Source organism: Oncorhynchus masou, chromosome 12 (genome assembly GCF_036934945.1).
Source record: "Oncorhynchus masou masou isolate Uvic2021 chromosome 12, UVic_Omas_1.1, whole genome shotgun sequence".
NCBI lineage: Eukaryota > Metazoa > Chordata > Actinopteri > Salmoniformes > Salmonidae > Oncorhynchus > Oncorhynchus masou.
Window position 1 is genome coordinate 89,898,141 of NC_088223.1, and position 12,185 is coordinate 89,910,325.

Consider the following 12,185-nt stretch of genomic DNA (forward strand, 5'->3'; position numbering starts at 1 on the left):
CAGCAAGGTAGAAGCCACTTCTCCAAAACCGGCATAAAAAAGCCAGACTACGGTTTGCAACTGCACATGAGGACAAAGATAATAATTTTTAGCGAAATGTCCTCTGCTCTGAAGAAACAAAAATATAAATGTTTGGCCATAATGACCATCGTTATGTTTGGGGGAAAAGCCAAACACCATCCCAACCGTGAAGCACGGGGGTGGCAGCATCATGTTGTGGGGGTGCTTTGCTGCAGGATGGACTGGTGCACTTCACAAAATAGATGGCATCATGAGGACAGAAAATGGTGTGGATATATTGAAGCAACATCTCAAGACATTAGTCAGGAAGTTAATGCTTGGTCGCAAATGGGTCTTCCAAATGGACAATGACCCCAAACATGCTTCCAAAGTTGTGGCAAAAATGCTTAAGGACAATAAAGTCAAGGTATTGGAGTGACCCTTACTAAGCCCTGACCCCAATCCTATAGAAAAATTGTGGGCGGAACTGAAAGTGTGTGCGAGCAAGGAGGCCTACAAACCTGACTCAGTTACACCAGCTCTTGTCAGAAGGAATAGGCCAAAATTCACCCAACATATTGTGGGGAAGCTTGTGGAGGGTCAAATGTTTCAGGTAGCCTAAGTTAAACCATTTAAAGTCAATGCTACCAAATACTAATTGAGTGTATGCAAACTTCCACTGAGAATGTGATGAAATAAATAAAATCTGAAATAAATAATTCTCTATACTATTGTTCTGATTTCAATTTCTTAAAATAAAGTGGTGATCCTAATTTATCTAAACAGGGAATTTTTACTGGGATTAAATGTCAGGAATTGTGAAAAACTGTGTTTAAATGTATTTGGCTCAAGTTAATCTATATATACCCATTGATTCTTGAAAAGTATAACTAATAAATACCTCATGAGCTTAGTTTAGCTGTCGTACCCAATCAGAATCCAATATATAAACTTGTTTTACTCCAATGTTTGTTAACCAAGGAAATGTAAACGAACACTATATATCTTTACCATTGTTAGAACTGTAGTTCTGATATCATGGATGGTTAGTCCACATTCAAATATCTCTGTCTATAAATTTGAGTGGTTACATTAATTCTCCAGCCTAATCCCTCAGCCGGGGGAGGGATTAGGCTTTGTTTGCTGAAACCAGGGCAGGGAGCACTCATTTGCAATATGTTAGACATTTTGTTACATAAGTTTTAGTCATACTCACATTTTTCCTTTTGCTTCTTAGTTATGTGTATGAGTATCAAATTGTATTGGTCACATACACATTGTTAGCGTATGTAAATGCAAGTGTAGCGCAATGCTTGTAAACGTGTGTTTCTGTGACAGGCGATCTGTCCCTATTTCTTAACCTTGAGATGAGTCTAGCTACTCACTATGGTTCTGATAAGAACATCCATGTCCACTAGCCCAGTCATATCCTGCTTTCCCAGCCTAGGGGATATCCCAGGGTGCGGTCAAACACTCACAGAGGAGGGAATTCCCCCTCTGACGTCATACCATTGCACTTCCATTACACACAGTGCGGAGGCACACCCTCACTATGTTACTGCGGCCATCACATCATAATAGCCACAGTCCCTCAAAAATGAGAAACCACCTGGAATTGACAACTTAGACCCGGTATTGACAAGATGGGGGGGGGGGGGGTTGACAAATGAACAACATACTTTCAGCATGCTTATAGAGAAGGGCACTCAACATGTACTGCACTGACACAAAGGACTGATGACTGGTTGAAATAAATGGATAATACGAATATTGTGGGATCTATACTGTTAGATTTCAGTGCAGCCTTTGATATTATTGGCCATAACCTGTTGAAAAAAAACATATGTGTTATGGCTTTTCAACATCTGCCATATCTTGGATGCAGAGCTATCCATCGAAACTCAGCAAAAAGAGAAATGTCCTCTCACTGTCAACTGTGTTTATTTTCAGCAAACTTAACATGTGTAAATATTTGTATGAACATAAGATTCAACAACTGAGACATAAACTGAACAGGTTCCACAGACATGTGACTAACAGAAATGGAATAATGTGTCCCTGAACAAAGGGGGGGATCAAAATCAAAAGTAACAGTCAGTGTCGGGTGTGGCCACCAGCTGCATTAAGTTCTGAGGTGCATCTCCTCCTCATGGACTGCATCGGATTTGCCAGTTCTTGCTGTGAGATGTTACCCCACTCTTCCACCAAGGCACCTGCAAGTTCCCGGACATTTCTGGGGAGAATGGCCCTAGCCCTCACCCTCCGATCTAACAGGTCCAAGATGTGCTCAATCGGATTGAGATCCGGGCTCTTCACTGGCCATGGCAGAACACTGACATTCCTGTCTTGCAAGAAATCACGCACAGAACGAGCAGTATGGCTGGTGGCATTGTCATGCTGGAGGGTCATGTCAGGATGAGCCTGCAGGAAGGGTACCACATGAGGGAGGAGGATGTCTTGTCTTCCCTGTAACGCACAGCGTTGAGATTGCCTGCTGTGACACACCACCCCAGACCATGATGGACCCTCCACCTCCAAATGAATCCCGCTCCAGAGTACAGGCCTTGGTGTAGCGCTCATTCCTTCGACGATAAACGCAAATCTGACAATCACCCCTGGTGAGACAAAACCGCAACTCGTCAGTGAAGAGCACTTTTTGCCAGTCCTGTCTGGTCCAGCGTTGGTGGGTTCGTGCCCATAGGTGACGTTGTTGCCGGTGATGTCTGGTGAGGACCTACCTTACAACAGGCCTACAAGTCCTCAGTCCAGCCTTTCTCAGCCTATTGCGGACAGTCTGAGCACTGATGGAGGGATTGTGCGTTCCTGGTGTAACTCAGGCATTTGCTGTTGCCATCCTGTACCTGTCCCGGAGGTGTGATGTTCGGATGTACCAATCCTGTGCAGGTGTTACACGTGGTCTGCCACTGCGAGGACGATCAGCTGTCCGTCCTATCTCCCTGTAGCGTTGTCTTAGGGGTCTCACAGTTCGGACATTTCAGTGTATTGCCCTGGCCACATCTGCAGTCCTCATGCCTAAGGCACGTTCACACAGATGAGCAGGGACCCTGGGCATCTTTCTTTTGGTTATTTTCAGAGTCAGTAGAAAGGCCTCTTTAGTGTCCTACGTCTTCCTAACTATGACCTTAATTGTCTACCGTCTGTAAGCCTTTAGTGTCTTAACGACCGTTCCACAGGTGCATGTTCATTAATTGTTTATGGTTCATTGAACCAGCATGGAAACAGTGTTTAAAACCTTTACAATGAAGATCTGTGAAGTTATTTGGATTTTTCGAATTATCTTTGAAAGACAGGGTCCTGAAAAAGGATGTTAATTTTTTTTGCTGAGTTTATAACGTTAAACATGTGTGGGGTACCACAGTTGTCATATTGATTCAATGGTTGTAAAGATAGGTAGAGGGCTGTACTTGATAAAGAGATGCTCTGCTGTTTTTGACACCATACTCCACAAAGCAAGTCCTGTAGGCTCTATGTTTAGCTCATCTTGATTATTGCCCAGTCATTTGGTCAGGTGCTACAAAGGACCTAGAAAAACCGCAGCTGTCTAAGTGGCACATCTTGCTCTTCACTGTAACTGACTGCATCACTTCTTCTTCTTATAAGAAACATATGTTGATAATTCCAAATGTATTTGCATAGTCAATTTACACAGCCCTGACACACACTTACCAGAGGTGCAGCCAGGAGTCTTTTCACAGTCCCCAAATTCAAGAAAATGTACAGTATTATAGAGTCATGACTACATGGACCTCTATCTCAGATTGGTCAAGTGAACAACAAACATGGTTATTTAAAAAAATTAAACGATAAAGAAACACCTCACGACACACTGCCTCTCTCCTATTTGACCTGGATATTTTGTGAATATTGAGCATCTATTAATGTTGTATTGTCGTTCTGCAATTTGGTTATGTAATAACTAAATGCAGACGTTCTGTACATTACCTTGTAAATAATGGACGATGCAGCAGGACAAGGCAGAGTCCATTTTCGGAGTTCATTTTTCCTAGGTAATGTACACAAAGGAGGTGTTTACCACAGTTGCCAAAGAAAACAATACTAATGCACACATTTACATATATACATTTTTTTATAAGAGAATTCATACTTTCTCATCTTTTGGTTGCTGGAGACGTGAGCCATTTGTACCATTAGTTCGATATTTATGGACGCGACCCATTTGTTCTACAAAGTTCCGTTGCCATGGCTGCTGCTGGCTGCCAATGTTCTTGTCCTTTGCTTGCTAGCTAGCCAACTAGTTACAGCTAACACAGTCACAACCACCGCAGCCAGAATAACAGCAAAATAGCTGCATATGCATTTGTTGTTTCCATTGACATTCATTTACATAGATCCATAAAAATGAGCTGATGATGCCCGATTTTGCCTGGCATAGCTAGAAATGTTTGCCTAGTCAGGACCCAACACTTTTCATTAGGAGGAGATCACATTGCATATCAAACACTAGGCTCGAAGCTCGCTAAATAGTTTGTTGCTAGCAAACCTGCCAATATGAAAACTGAATTAAAAATTGCCAGTTGCTGGTCAAACTACAAACATGTGGGAGGATTTGACAGCATAGTGTCACTTGCATCATGACTGCAGCATGGAGGGACGGGAGAAGAGCCATGTTCCTCACTCACCACCACGTTAGGTCATCAGATGCGCCCCCAAAAAACAAGTCTCTGCAAAAATAAATCTGTTAGTTATGTTTCTTTTCTCATTGGACCCCCATTTTTTACAATGTATCCAATTTCTGTTTGTGTGGTTGTTGGTTTAGCTTCCTGTCACTTTGTAGTAAGTACAGGTAGCCTAGTGGGCGGCAGGTAGAGCATTGGGCCAGTAACCGAAAGGTTGCTAGATCGAATCCCGAGCTGACAAGGTAAAAATCTGTTTTTCTGCCCCTGAACAAGGCAGTTAACCCATTGTTCCTAGGCAGTCATTGTAAATAAGATTTTTTTTTGTTAACTGACTTGCCTAGTTAAATATAGGTAAAAACAAAATACAGGCTGCTTAAAAACAAAATACAGGCTGCTTGTGTAGGTGTGTATTGTGTCATTATAGCAAACTGTCCCGTTATCTGGTTTTGATGGCCATTCTAGAATGCCCTTCTAACCAAGTATTCAACGTATGTGTGTGTGTGTGTGTGTGTGTGTGTGTGTGTGTGTGTGTGTGTGTGTGTGTGTGTGTGTGTGTGTGTGTGTGTGTGTGTGTGTGTGTGTGTGTGTGTGTGTGTGTGTGTGTGTGTGTGTGTGTGTGTGCGCTCAAACACACATGCATGTGGGGGTCTGGGAGAGGAATGTGTCCATCTAATGAATGGGCATGTGCCTGAAATCAATTGTATACACTAATTGTAGTCTCACCCATTAATTTCTAATGACCGGTCATTTTTGACCTAGAAAACTAAATGTAAATGAAAATCATCTATGTAATTTTGTGTGTTCAGATGCCCTGTGGAACCTCATGACAATCAGATTAAATGAACTACATTTCAGAAAGAGAACTTGTAAATCGTTCCAATTCGACCAGAACACAGCAGGAGGGTTAACCTCTTATCGTTCTCTGTTCTGAAGAATATTGCACCGAAGTAGGGCTTTGACTACTCAATACCCTGGGTCCTGTGTGGCTCAGTCGGTAGAGCATGGCGCTTGCAACGGCAAGCGTCGTGGGTTCGATTCCCGCTGGGGCCACCCATATGTAAAAGTAGTGGCCCCAGCCGACTTGTAAGTCGCTTTGGACAAAAGCGTCTGCTAAATGGGATATATATTATTATATTATATTAAATGGTGAACAGGTCAATTACATTAACCCTTAGTACTTTGCATCCTCGCCATATTATCCTAGTGTTCTGAACAGCTTGTTCTTCTCCAGACCCCCATCTATCCCTAGTGTTCCAATTCAGTGTGAATTGAACAGACCCCCTCCTGTGGTGAACCAATAATAGTTCTGAGCACAGGGAAGGACAGACTGACGTCAACACGACTTGGGCAACAACTAGGCCCATATACTCATCCACTACAGTGTGTATATATACAAGCTCCGTCTATCTGTCTGTTGGTCTGTCTGTCTCAGCAAGAGTATGATTTATAGTGTTTCTGTCTGTCTCTGTCGGCATGGTTAACATTATTTACATTGCCAAAGCAAGTTAAATAGAACATCAACAATCTCTCATTAAACATTAAACTGTGACATGAAGCCAGTGATTGGCTGTATGTGGTGGGAAATCCCTGTGTTTTGTGGGTTAGGCAGTGCGGTAGGGTGTGTGTGTTCCCCTCTGCGTCAGTGGCCGTTGGGCCACATTCACCTCTCCCATGGCCATGTAGAGAACCCTGGGAAACCCTGGGACTCCCACTGAAAGCACTGTAAGAGCTTTGCTGATAGCCTAGTCTATTCTACCCTGCTTTTCTGATAGCCTAGTCTACTCTACCCTGCTCTGCTGATAGCGTAGTCTACTCTACCCTGGGGCTTTGCTGATAGCCTAGCCTACTCTACCCTGCTTTTCTGATAGCCTAGTCTACTCCTACCCTGCTTTTCTGATAGCCTAGTCTACTCTACCCTTGGGCTTTGCTGATAGCCTAGTCTACTCTACCCTGAGGCTTTTCTGATAGCCTAGTCTACTCTACCCTGGGGCTTTGCTGATAGCCTAGCCTACTCTACCCTGGGGCTTTGCTGATAGCCTAGCCTACTCTACCCTGGGGCTTTGCTGATAGCCTAGCCTACTCTACCCTGGGGCTTTGCTGATAGCCTAGCCTACTCTACCCTGGGGCTTTTCTGATAGCCTAGTCTACTCTACCCTGGGGCTTTGCTGATAGCCTAGTCTACTCTACCCTGCTTTTCTGATAGCCTAGTCTACTCTACCCTGGGGCTTTGCTGATAGCCTAGTCTACTCTACCCTGAGGCTTTGCTGATAGCCTAGTCTACTCTACCCTGCTCTGCTGATAGCCTAGTCTACTCTACCCTGGGGCTTTGCTGATAGCCTAGTCTACTCTACCCTGGGGCTTTGCTGATAGCCTAGCCTACTCTACCCTGAGGCTTTGCTGATAGGCTAGCCTACTCTACCCTGGGGCTTTGCTGATAGCCTAGCCTACTCTACCCTGGGGCTTTGCTGATAGCCTAGCCTACTCTACCCTGGGGCGTTGCTGATAGCCTAGCCTACTCTACCCTGGGGCTTTGCTGATAGCCTAGTCTACTCTACCCTGGGGCTTTGCTGATAGCCTAGTCTACTCTACCCTGGGGCTTTGCTGATAGCCTAGTCTACTCTACCCTGGGGCTTTGCTGATAGTCTAGTCTACTCTACCCTGGGGCTTTTCTGATAGCCTAGCCTACTCTACCCTGGGGCTTTGGTGATAGCCTATTCTACTCCTAACCTGGGGCTTTGCTGATAGCCTAGTCTACTCTACCCTGCTCTGCTGATAGCCTAGTCTACTCTACCCTGGGGCTTTGCTGATAGCCTATTCTACTCTACCCTGCTTTAACTATCCCAACTCTTTTTCTCTTCCCTCTCCAGATGTTTGTGGTGGAGAAGGTGGAGGATTCCAGCTGTGCTGTCCATGAGTTCTCTATAACTGGCTCAACCTACGCCCCTGAAGGACAAGTGTGAGTGTCCCATCCTACCACCTTACTGTTAGCTCCATGTCAGAGCTGTTTGTCAGACCATGAGACATCCCGAAAATTGGTATTCTCACTAAAATATCTGTAGAATCCGAACAGTTTAGGGACTCATCTGAAGGTAACCTGGTACTGGGTGAGAGGAATGAATGAATGAAAGTGAATAGAGCATTTCCATGTCAAAGGTATACGGATAATTCCATGGTAAAACATATATGACATTTTTTATTTATTTAAAAAAAATTGCTTTCTTGTATCTCTCGGATACAGTACATATGCTTCAAAACTTGACTATCTCTTTTTTCCAATGTATGAATCTGTTATTCAATGCATTTCTATAGGCTTATAGCAGTAAGGCCAAATTCAATGTTTTATCAAATCATTGTTGTATATATTTTTGATACCTAAAGGGGTCCTACAATTCTGCATCAAATAGCTAAATGTTCCTTGGTATGACCTTCTTAAAACAATCACATATGTTAGCTTAGTAAAAACCCAGCTCTGGACCTTTAGACTCAAGGGGGTTAATCTACAGAGTGCAAATTAAGTGTGATTTCAGGTTACAATTCGTAGTTTCTCTGACTGTGGAATCACAGTGTGAAACACACTTAAGTTTATCTCCCCCACCTCCCTGTAAGTCTTGTGTTGTGTTGAGCGTGGTCCATAGTGTTAACACACTGACCATCCTCAGAGGAAAGTAATGGCCAGCCATTGTGTTAACCTTCCCTGGCTCCAGACAGACACAACTATTTTTACAGGCGGCAGTGGAAAAGCCTTGGTCACACCACCACTCTCCAGCGGCCGGCCGGCTGTTAAAAGCCCCCTAACCTCCTTTTTCCCCGCATTTGTTACAAAGTGTTTATTTGAAGTCTCTTTCCTTACCCCCCCCCCAAAAAAAGTTTTACTCTGTTATCCACTGTGGTTAATGGCTCTTGGGAAGTTTAGAAAGAATGGCAATTATGTTTTCCTGAAGCATGTGAACTTCTTCCATGATAACACATAGCACAGAGAGGACAGGGAGGAAAGAACACGAATGTGACAACAACTAAAATAGTCTTACTGTGGAGAATTCCTCAAGGAATAAATAGGAGGGCGAGCGAACAAAAGTATGTGGACAACCCTTCAAATGAGTGGATTCTGATTTTTCAGCAACGCCCATTGCTGACAGATGTATAAAAATTGAACACACAGCCATGCAATCTCCATAGACAAACATTGGCACTAGAATGGCTTTACTGAAGAGCTCAGTGACTTTCAACGTGGCACCGTCATAGAATGCCAGCTTCCCAACAAGTTAGTTTGTCAAATTTCTGCCTTGCTAGACTTTTAGTGCTGTTATTGTGAAGTGGAAAAGTCTAGGCGCAACAATGGCTCAGCCGCGAAGTGGTAGGCCACACAAGCTCACAGAACGGGACTGTCGAGTGCTGAAGCACGTAAATATTGTCTGTCCTTGGTTGCAACACTCACTACCGAGCTCCAGACTTCCTCTGGAAGCAACGTCAGCACCATAACTGTTCGATAGGAGCTTCATGAAATGGGTTTCCATGGCCGAGGAGCCGCACACAATCCTAAGATCACCATACGCAATGCCAAGCGTCGGATGGTGTGGTGTAAAGCTCACTACCATTGGACTCTGGAGCAGTGGAAATGCGTTCTCTGTAGTGATGAATCACGCTTCACCCTCTGGCAGCACGACAGACGAATCTGGGTTTGACGGATGCCAGGAGAACGATACCTGCAACCAATGCATAGTGCAAACTGTAAAGTTTGGTGGCGAAGGAATAATGGTCTGGGGATGTTTTTCATGGTACGGGCCCCTTAGTTCCAGTGAAGGGAAATCTTAACACTACAGGATACAATGATGTTCTAGACGATTCGGTGCTTCCGACTTTGTGGCATTAAATTGGGGAAGGTCCTTTCCTGCATGACAATGCCCCCGTGCACAAAGCGAGGTTCATACAGAAATGGTTTGTCGATCGGTGTGGGAGAACCTGCCTGGCCTGCACAGAGCCCCGACCGCAAACCCAATCGAACACCTTTGGGACGAATTGTAACACCGACTGCGAGCCAGGCCTAATCGCCCAACATCAGTGTCCGACCTCACTAATGCTCTTGTAGCTGAATGGAAGAAAGTACCCGCAGCAATGTTCCAACATCTAGTGGAAAGCCTTCCCAGAAGAGTGGAGGCTGTTATAGCAGCAAAGTGGTGACCAACTCCATTTTAATGCCCATGATTTTATAATGAGATGTTCAAGCAGGTGTCCACATACCTTTGATCATGTACTGTAGCTTGGCCAAAGTCCTGATGTCCCAGTTCTGGACCTATAGTAGCGTGGATAGGACCTGCAGTAGAGCTGTTCTTTCTGTCAGTATAACCTGGTTGACCTCATCTCTTGCTCTCTGGAGTGCCCAATCTAGTCTAAGGCCTCAAATGACTACCTGCTCGGCCAGAAGCAGACCCAGATCTGTTACAGCATAGCTGCCGAGCCAGAGGCAGACCCAGATCTGTTACAGCATAGCTGCCTAGCCAGAGGCAGACCCAGATCTGTTACAGCATACCTTCCTAGCCAGAGGCAGACCCAGATCTGTTACAGCATATCTGCCTAGCCAGAGGCAGACCCAGATGTGTTACAACATACCTTCCTAGCCAGAGGCAGATCAAGATCTGTTACAGCAGGGGTATTCAACTCTGACCCTACGAGGCCTGCTGGTTTTCTGTTCTACCTGATAATTAATTTCATTTTAAATCAGTCCCTAATTTAGAGGGGATCCATTTTTTAAAGGCAGTGGAACTGGCTTCAAGGTCCAGAGTTGAGTTTGAGGGTGCTACAGTATACGGTCCGTTCCATAAGTATTTAGACAGTGACACAATTTGCATCATTTTGGCTCTGAACGTCACCACAATGAATTTGAAAGAAAACAACCAAAATGTGCTTAAAGTGTAAACGAAGTGTTTTATCAAAAATATTTTAAGAACTGTGTATGAATTACAACAATTTATACATAGCCCTCCAATTTTAGGGTCTCAAAAGTAATTGGACAAAACTAACGATCATACATTTAAATTGTGAGTTTTAATACTTCAATGACTGCCTGAAGTCTGGAACCCATAGACATCACCAGATCCTGAGAGACCCAGATCTGTTACAGCATCCTGCTCATTGCCAGAGCGTGTCTCTGGCAGACTTGTTTTCGAGATGCTGTGCGTTTTGTTGCCAACCTATTTGCTACCTGACAACTTTACGGTTTTTAGTTTTTAATTACAGTTTATATATTGTTTTTTTCCTCAACTTTTTCACTCCGGACGCTTTATCTGGACACGGTTCGTCAGGACCTCCAACAGCCGAAGCTAAGTAGTAACATTAACATGATGCTTTATCTGGACACGGTTCGTCAGGACCTCCAACAGCCGAAGCTAAGTAGTAACATTAACATGATGCCTTCTGATTGCAGTCGCTGTACTCATAATATACAGGAGAACGATCGCCTTACGGGGAGGACAGCTGTGCTGCAAGCCCAGCTTCAGACGCAATCGTTAGGCAGGGTCATTTCAGTGTAGGAAAGGATGAAACAGCGTCTGTGCCACCAGTAAGTACAGATAGTAGTATAAATCCCCTGGCACAGTCCCCGCAGCCGGACAAAAAAAATAATTACCAAAAAAAAATGACGTTTTCGTCTTTTGAGCTTCTCGTCATGAAATCTATGCAGCCTACTCAATCAATTTTTATAGCTACTGTTTACAGGCCTCCTGGGCCAATACAGCGTTCCTCACTGAGTTCCCTGAATTCCTATCGGACCTTGTAGTCATAGCAGATAATATTCTAATCTTTGGTGACTTTAATATTCACATGGAAAAGTCCACAGACCCACTCCAAAAGGCTTTCGGAGCCATCATCGACTCAGTGGGTTTTGTCCAACATGTCTCTGGACCCAATCACTGTCACAGTCATACTCTGGACCTAGTTTTGTCCCATGGAATAAATGTTGTGGATCTTAATGTTTTTCCTCATAAATTCTGGACTATCGGACCACCATTTTATTACGTTTGCAATTGCAACAAATAATCTGCTCAGACCCCAACCAAGGAACATAAAAAGTTGTGCTATAAATTCACAGACAACACAAAGATTCCTTGATGTCCTTCCAGATTCCCTCTGTCTACCCAAGGACGCCAGAGGACAAAAATCAGTTAACCACCTAACTGAGGAACTCAATTTAACCTTGCACAATACCCTAGATGCAGTTGCACCCCTAAAAACTAAAAACATTTATCATAAGAAACTAGCTCCCTGGTACACAGAAAATATCCGAGCTCTGAAGCAAGCTTCCAGAAAATTGGAACGGAAATGGCGCCACACCAAACTGGAAGTCTTCCGACTAGCCCTTACTGCTGCTCGATCATCCTATTTTTCTTACTTAATTGAGGAAAATAAGAACAATCCGAAATTCCTTTTTGATACTGTCGCAAAGCTAACTAAAAAGCAGCATTCCCCAAGAGAATGACTTTCACTTTAGCAGTGATAAATTCATGAACTTCTTTGAGGAAAAGATTATGATTA

At 43.9% G+C, this 12,185-nt stretch overlaps 1 protein-coding gene across 1 annotated transcript in view; it reads left to right on the forward strand.

The window, feature by feature from the left end:
* The window catches only part of LOC135551033 (sarcoplasmic/endoplasmic reticulum calcium ATPase 1-like), a 102,294-nt gene that overhangs the window by 64,215 nt on the left and 25,894 nt on the right, over positions 1 to 12,185 (forward strand). The window contains exon 11 of the mRNA XM_064982409.1: positions 7,526 to 7,614. Within this exon, the coding sequence (XP_064838481.1) occupies positions 7,526 to 7,614 (89 nt within the window). The remainder of the gene's footprint in view (positions 1 to 7,525; positions 7,615 to 12,185) is intronic.